This window comes from Diabrotica virgifera, chromosome 7, assembly GCF_917563875.1.
Source record: "Diabrotica virgifera virgifera chromosome 7, PGI_DIABVI_V3a".
Classification (NCBI taxonomy): Eukaryota; Metazoa; Arthropoda; class Insecta; order Coleoptera; family Chrysomelidae; genus Diabrotica; species Diabrotica virgifera.
Window position 1 is genome coordinate 231215157 of NC_065449.1, and position 9191 is coordinate 231224347.

The 9191-nt window shown below is 31.5% G+C and overlaps 1 protein-coding gene across 1 annotated transcript; it reads right to left on the reverse strand.

Moving 5' to 3' along the window:
* Window positions 1–1895: 1895 nt before the first annotated feature.
* Window positions 1896–3594, reverse strand: LOC114327254 (CDK5 regulatory subunit-associated protein 3). Its single transcript, XM_028275796.2, has one exon. The coding sequence runs from the start codon at window positions 3510–3512 to the stop codon at window positions 1953–1955; it is 1560 nt and encodes a 519-aa protein (XP_028131597.1). The 5' UTR covers window positions 3513–3594; the 3' UTR covers window positions 1896–1952.
* Window positions 3595–9191: the final 5597 nt, after the last annotated feature.

Consider the following 9191-nt stretch of genomic DNA (forward strand, 5'->3'; position numbering starts at 1 on the left):
GTATTTGGTTTAAACCAGGTTTATTTGATACAAAGTATCATAAGTGTAAATACTTTAAAAATTAATAAATAATTTTATAATAGTAATAAAAAATGAAAAAAATAATGAAGACAACTTTTATTTTTATTTACACACAAAAAATTAAAATAACAAAAAAAAACATCTTCAAACTTAATAATATTCAAAATAGCTAAGTTTGAAAGTAAAAAAATATAATTTACTTATCTTAATTTTCTTCATTTGCGGTAGCTGTATTAAAGACTTCAAATAAAAACACCAGTTTAAAGGCTCAATAAAAGAACCAGATTTTTTTGTTAAAAAAACCAGTTGGTTTAAACGAAGGTTTTAAGCATGTTGGTTTAAACCTGCCAACCCTGGTGTCAGCCCCACCATTTAAGCCTTCCCTTCTCTCTTTCAAGTCGATGGTTTCGGCATCTCTTCTTTCCACCACATATTGAATATATCCAATCTTATATGATTACAAAAGGTGGAGGTCATCAGTAAAAGATCTAGGTGTTGCAATATGTACATAAAAATAGTTCAGTAAATTTTGTAAATAGTCCAGGACGCATCTGTTTTGAGATGGACGTTGAGAGGTGACTCAAATTTTTTTGCAGAAATTGCTTGAAATTAAATCAAATAATAATATTTGAGATATCCACCCCCTCAAAAAGGTCCGGAACATTGTTTAAATAATCAAAATGTCAAAAAATGAAGGAAAAATTCGATTTTTTTCTTCGTTTTTTGATTATAACTTTAAAAGTATTCATTTCCGAGAAAAGTTGTACTGACATAAAAGTTGCGTAATTAAATTTCCTACAATATAGAGTTGGTTATAAATTTAAAAAATAGTCATCCTAGTTGCAAAATAGCAATAATTGCGAAAAAACCATACAAAAAAACAAGTATTCGCATTTAACGTATTTCAACCATTTATGCTAAACTTAGGACCTTCATCTTTCACCCAGAAAAACTTTATGATACAGTAAAACAATACTGTAAATTTCATTAAGATCGGTTCAATAAATTTTGCAATCCAGCTTCCGCAAAAAAAATTCATTTTTTAAAAATGTTACAGGACTGAAAATAAAGCAGATAGCAAGTTGAAATTTTTTTTGCTGATAGAAGTTTACTGTACCTTTCATTTGCAATTTGCAAAATTAAAATCGATTAATTACCACGGCGTCAGGAAATTTTTTAAATAAACAATAATTTTTGATGCTACGCATAGGACAGCGGTGTTCGGTTCACACAAGTTGATTTCCACCAAAATTTCTTCCAATCTTTATATAACATATTATTTTCTTACTCCATATTTTGTTGTATTTTAATATTTTAATTCCACAAAAATCAAACTAATTTTATTATTGTTTGTGAAATATTGTTTAAACAATTGAATATGTTTAAAAATAATAAACTTTTATTTTTTAAGTTAAAATATATGAACAAAGAAAGTTTTGCTAATAAAAATGTTATTTCAAAGGATAGATATGTGTTTTTATTTTGCAATAAACAAATTTATTTATTTGTATCATGTAATAAAAATTAAAATGTATCAATCATTATCAAAGGTCATTGGAATGCCCAATCAGAGCAAACTATCCGCTGTCCTGCGCGTAGCACCAATAATTAATGTTTATTTAAAAAAATTCCTGACGCTGTGGTGTTTTTTTACTCAAAGGATAACTCAAATATTATTATTTGAATAATTTTCAAGCAATTTCTGCAAAAAAATTTGAGTCACCTCTGAACGTCCAAATGTACTAATATTTTTACAGATGCGCCCTGGTCTAAAACGGTTGCCAGCAAAATACAAGGAGTGCTATACATAGCTTACCCATAAGTTCTATAAAGGTGTAGGTGCAGTTTAAAAACATTTGATGATAAAACAGAAATTACAATTGTTAACATATCATATTTATTATACAATTTTATATACATAATAATTTGAATTATAATGCATTAACTCCTCCTATTATATTAACAGTCCTTCCCTTATACTTCTTGGAAATGTCATCTTGAATTTCTTTCTGGAGCTGCTTGGTTTTTTCTATCAACAGTTTTATAATTGGTTCGATACTGCCTGCTTCCTCTCTAAGAGTTTTAATTTTATCTTCCAAAATTGCCTTGTTGGCTTTCATTTTGTCAACAATAGCCAACTTTTGATTTAGATTTGCAGTTAATATATCTACGTACCTTGGAGAATGTTTTATATTGTGCAAATGCTGAATTTTCTTATTCGTTAATTGGTCTAAAGCTATACTAATATAATCGTTTAGCATTGTAATCGATTCTACAGTTTGCATTTGAATTATAGTTGGAGCATCTTGCATTTGCGAAGTGGAGAGCATATCAGTATCATTCATCATTTCGTATAGTCTCATTTTAATGAAGGCACTCAATTCCATAAGACTATTAATAACCTGTTCCTGAGTCTTGGGATTATCGAGGATAGTCAGAGCTTCTTCTCCTTTGGCTACTCCTCCATCAATGCCAGTTTTTTCAACTACTATACCCGATTCCTCCAAATTGATATCTAAATCTGCATGCGTTACTATTTCAAAACCTTCTTCTGGATTACTTGCTCCCCAATCAATATTTTGACTTTCTTCGATCACATCTCCAAAATCAATAGTACCATTATCAGTGTTAATATCGAAGTTAATTTCACCACCATTATCTCCAAAATCAATGTCGCCAAAGTCAATTTTATCACTATCAGAGGAACTTTTGTCTTCTGAAATATCGGGAGTACTTTCTTCTATTGAGACAGGCTTTTCTCCATAAATGTATTCATATGTAGTAGTGTTACCATGTTTTATAAGGTATTCTAGGAGTGGAAGAGCACTTTCATCAATTTTTTTACCAGATAAATACTTATTAAATGCATTATACAATTCCACAGCTGGAGCGACGATTTTTATCTTTTCCGAAATAGTTTTATATGTACCTGGTAGATCTTTAAGTAAATCTATTATTTCACTTTTAATCTTCTTTCCTGAAATTCCTAATTGATCACAAGAATTCTTAAATTCCTTTTGAGCAGTGGACTCTGCTCTGGAATAATCCTTAATTTTCTTCTCGCATTCCAATTGACTTTGCTCTAATTTTGAGACTTGTTTTCGCAAACTGGGTATTTCAAAACTTACGTTTCGGATCAACATTTGAGATACCTCCGCGACATATACATTGTCTTTTTGGTAAGATGTGACTATATCTTGCCAATCTTTCATTCTCTGGGAACCATATCTACCAAATAGGTTTTTAGAATCTGCTTCTGTTTCTTTGAGGATTTCAACAATTTTCAAACAATGGAAATAATTGATATGTTGTCCGGAAAGTAATTTTATTATACCTTCATGAGCTGGCATGTCTTGAATAGCATTGTTAATTTTCTCTCGAATTTTTAATATAGAGTTCTGCCAATCTGTTTTAACATGTCTACGACTTATTAACCACTCTAGTAATTTGGTAGTATTAATATCAATTGGTATATTTTGTTCATCCATCATGTTATTGGCAATTAATCAGTTAAACATATGTTTTTTAACACTTTGTTGATTTTGCGAAGTTAAGGAATAAAACGTCACTGTCAAGTGTGTCAAGATTGAAATGTCACTATTTTTATCACAGAACATACTTTACTGTTGAAGGTAAATACATTGAAATTTGGCAACAGAGAGTAGAGGGCCCATAAAACATCTGTTTGTAGTAATTCTTGTGTTTTGGTGTGTTAAAACTTTAAAAAGACCTCTTAGGGAAACTTCCGTTGCAAAAATATTTCCAGGACTTGCAAAATATTTGACATATCAGGAAGATGCTATGCTACTAAAAGAAACAGTCCAGTGGCGACGCGTGACTTTTCCGAAAGTGTTACCACAACCAGATGTAAAAAAATCTTATTTAAAAAAAATATTTTGAACCTCCCAAATTATATGTATATAATTATGTATATGTAATAGGTATAACATTAAATAATAAACAAACTAAACAGATTATCATAAAATTAACATAAAAAAATGAACAAGTAGGAAAAAGAACATATTTTGAAAACTATTGTTTATATTTTAAGTATTCCATTTTCAATAATACTATTTTTTTTTCAAAAATATATGTAAAAAAATATACAAGGAGAATGACTTTTCAAGTAGTTAATCGATTACGCAGCAACACTCTTCCATGTTTAAATGCACGCACACTGTAATGCCATAGATAAATAATATAGTATTACCGGATAGATAGGCAACTCACTGTAAAAATTTGGTTCCTTTCGCCACATGCGACCGTAGTGTTAACTAATCACCATTTGGCGGGAAATTTAAATGGACAAGCATTAATTTCATCCGTTCAGCGCCTCTTGCGGGCCCTTTTGTTACTAATTAAAATATCTTCTTATTTTACGAGAAATAATCTCACCTATATTATTAAAATAAAATACCAGAACTTACAAAGCTTGTTAAAGTATTTTATTTAAATAATATCTAAGTACTACTTATAACTTATTCGGAATTCCCAAGTTACAAAATGTATATGTTATTTTTGCTGTCAAATTTAGTAAGGAAAAGGGATATAAAAAAAGTTAGACAATGTTTTTGTAAATATAGGTACCTACGTGTATTTATTTGTTGTTTCGTTTCAGATAAAACAGTTATAAACTAATTACTATTTACCTATCTATGCATTTTTCTAACTTTTCTATGATTTGTACACAACCGTACACAACAATAATAAACCATGTTCAGTTTTTTTATTAACACAACACAAAACTTCTTTCGTTTCGTAACTAAAACAAAACTACACTTTATCAACGAAGGATAAGGAACCAACTTAAATTGAAATTACTAAGAACAAATCGTTAAAGATAATACAATAAAAACTGTAAACTAAAGTTGGATTTATAGTTTGACGTAGCGTAGACGTAGACGCAACGGAGACGCACTGGAAAAGATCAACACCGAATTTTGTGTACTCGTGTTTATAGATGAACGCAAGCGCCTGACGGAACGTAAGAGAAACGTAACGTAACATAAGAGATGACCAACTTTCATCTTTTACAGTGCGTTTCTTCCGTCTGGCCAATCATAAGGCAGAATTTTGTTCTGTCACTCAAAGTGGACCCGCCCCGCCCCCTCATTCCTTGTGTTGTGTAAAAAGTTGATTGTCAACATATTCGAATTTTGTTAATTATTTGTTAATACAATGGATGTTAAGTTATTAATTTAATAAAAATATATCATAGAGTCATTTCAATATTTCAGATAAATATGAGTTGTTTATTAGCCTAATTCGTGGTTATCCACACATATACGATAGGTAAATCCAATAAACATTTAAAGACCAGGAAATGAAACAAAATAGTTGGAAATCCCACGGCATGCGGCACCAAAGAGCATACTTTCGTTTATTTCCTAATCCATGTAACACACAAAACAGATAAATATTATAATAAATAATAGTACAAGTATAACTAAATAAACACAAAATTTGTTTACTGTTCGTGTTCGTATAATTTATAGGCTATGTTGTTGAATTAGAATTAAGTCATTGTTTACTCTTTCTACTCATGCGCAAAAATTCCGCTACGTCGATCTATAAATTGACATAATATTTTCTTCCGTCTCCAGTCCGTTTCTTACGTCTACGTTGCGTCTACGTCTACGCTACGTCAAACTATAAATCCAACTTAATGGAAAATTATTTCCACTAACTTTCATTGTCATTACTTTTGACAGAATTGACATTGCCGAGTTAAGCCTCGTTTGATTATTTTATTTGTGACATTCAGATATGGCGTTAACATAAATGATTGGTTAAAGTCTTCGTGAGCGAGATAGGCTGTCATTTCTCTTTATTAGCTGACCGTAGTGAAAGTGATGGGGGAAATTCCCCAGTTTGTTCATATAAGATTCCAGGGCATGCTGTAATGCACTGTACTGTAAGTTGGCCATGAGCCGATGGGTAGAGGGGATTTGACAGCTTTCACCAGCGCTGTTAGTGGCAGTTTTGTGCATTTATCTGATAAATTTAAATGGCGCGCCATGGGGAGAGGAGAGGGGATTTGACGGTTTTCTCCAGCGCTGTTAGTGCAGCGTTGCCACATTTAGTAGATTTCTACTTTTTTGGTAGATTTTTGATATTTTTAAAAAAATTCTAGTAGGCAATATTTTTTAGTAGATTTTTGGTATATTTCAACATTTTCTTATGACTAAAATAAAATTTGCTTTTTAATAGTATTTACCCCATTTCTAAATTAATTTTTAGACATTTTGTTACAATTTCCCAATGTCATTACCGAAAATAAGATTCAGGACGTAGATGATGAATATTAAACAGAAATTGAACTGGATTCTGGTGTAACAAACTTGGAGATTTCAAGTAGCAGTGCAATCAGTACCTATTTCAGGTGTTATTGAAGAGTTCTGGCATTCGGTGAGCCTGTTAGAAGCTAACGATGGAAAACTAAAATATCTAAGGCCCGGTCTTTTCACCTCCGAATAAAAGTTATTCGGACGTTTATTTGACAGATTTACATGTAATCTGTTGGATAAACTTCCTAATACATATTTATTCGGAGGTGAAAAGACCGGGCCTAATTATAATAAATATAACTTTGCAAAACAACAAATGTTGTGTTTGCGTGTTTCTAATGTAAAATGCGAAATAATTGTTTGAAGAATGTGATCCAGACATGCAGATGTTAAAATCAGTGGATGACAAAATATTATATACAAATATTAAATATGAAACTGATAAAAATTAATTATAGTTGGTCATTTTGTTCCCCAGTTAAGATATAAAAAAGTTTGGTTTTTGTTTACAAACAGTCATATTAATTTCTAGTTAAACTCCCTCTGTGGCTCAGTGGTAAGAGCGCCTGCCTTTGGATCTAAAGGTCCGAATGGTCGTGAGCTCGAATCTCACCAGGGTAGAGAATTTTTCGTTTATTATAAATTAATAAATGAAAATAGTTTCTATCCTTGTGGGATCGGTACCCACCGGAGGGACCGCATACGTTCGGATACAAATAGCGTATCTGCAAAGACAATGACTTCGACTTTGCAAAGTAACAAGACACTTACTCAACACACACACTACACATAACACTAGCTACCTGATTGGTAAAATCCACTGTACCGTCACCATGCCAATGCCCATTAGTTGTCGAGGCATTAGCTAAATAAAAAAAATTTCTAGTTAGTCAGCTGTTATTTTTATTATAAAAAGTCCTAAATTATATACAAATATATTAATACAAGTTTTATAGTATATTTTAATTTTTGATAAGTAGATTTTAGTAGTAAGCTAAACTTCAGTAGATTTTCTAAATAAAATGTGGCAACGCTGTGTTAGTGGCAGTTGGCAGTTTTGTTTTGTGCATTTGATAAACTTCATAAACTGAAATGGCGGATAATATGGATTTTTCAAAAAAGAAAACAAGATATTGCAGCTGTTGTATTGATTCATGTAAAAATATTGAATATACCAGTACTGGATGCAGTTATTATATTCGGAAACATTGCGTACATGTCCTGCATCAACTAAATCCTTTCCTTTTTTGGTGTTGCTGATTGAAATTGGATATCATGCTGGGAAATAAGACTTGAATCCAGTATAATGTTTAATATCCATTTTGATAGAATTCAAACAAATTACAATTCATACAAATTACAAATTTTAATAAGCAAAGCAGTAAGCACACAAAAATAAACAGAGGTAACCTTTAAAATCTTCTTCTTCTTCTTCCTTTATTGGGTTATATCTTAGACAAGGAAAAAAGAGAGGACGGGTAACACTCATTTAAAACACACGTTCCAAAAGTGAAGCCAGTTTTTGGTTTGTTTGTCACCAGAAACATGGCGGTCACGTCAAAAATAACAATGGGTTGCCAGTGGTGGGTGTTCGTTGAAGGTTAAAATTTCATAAAAAATAAAGTAAATCATCATCTAAAATTCGTAATAAAAACATATGTATGTATTGAAACATATGTACGTAATATGAGCAGCTTAATAAAACATTTACCGTACACAAATTCTTCATTTTAAATACATTTCATGTTTTTATTTTAAATACTCAATGCATAACAATACCCCAAAGATACGTCGATGATCAAAATCTCTGGTGTCGGTTTGGCTTCACTTTTGGTCATAGGATTACTCGTCCTCTCTCTTTCCTTGTCTAAGGGTTATATTATATCCCTCGGGATAATAACCTTTAAAATGTTAAATAATTCATATAAACTTATTCTTTTTCTCAATGGTCTCCTGCGTAAGCAGTCATCCAGTCGCAAGAACATATATTAAATATTAAAATTTATAATGAATAAAATAAAAAAACAATAATATTTCAGTTCATAATTTGTGTCTTTCTAGATAAGTATCTATTTTTCTCGTTTTGTATATTTCACATACATAAATTTTATCAGAAAAGTATAAGTTTCAAACCGCGAGATAGCGCTACCGTCGAAACTCACAGCCAATAGGTACTAAACCAATGTTACCAAACCAAAATATGGTTACAATGCTGATATACACAGCGTGCCAAAGCGCCGTCTCTAGAGCCGTTGCTCCTTCAAAATTTTCAGAAACGAGCTAGTCCCGAGCAACGAGTATGCTCCTGCGTTACCATACCCAAATGTGGTAACTGCATATAATAACGTGCAACGGATTCACATAATCTCGCCAATATTTTCGTGCGTCTAGTTGGCTATTTACTGAATTAGGTACTATTAATAAATATCTCTGTTAGTAAAAAATATAAATGGAATTATTTCATAGTAGTAATAAAATATTTATTTGCAAGATTTTTAACTGTTACCAATGGTAACAGTGGTTACATGTTACATGGACGCTTCGACAGTGAAACAGTCTCATGAAAAGGACATGGAATTATTTACAAATAACCAGCAACAAAAAACAAAACCATAGCTTTAAGTTATGTGATAGTGGACTTATGTAGTTAAGTGAAACCAAGTGAAACTATAATGATAATTTGATGAAATGGAAGTGGCATATTGGCAACAAAGAAAATGACATTTAATCTCTTGAAATTTTTAGTGTGGTCGTGTGGTGGTGGTGAGCCAAAATTAGAGAAAGCAATGTTCGGCCGTTGGCAACACTGTCCGTAAATATAAGACGTGTGTCCGGTGTGTGTAACTGTCAAACTGTCTAAAGGCCGCGTCTCACCATCAAATA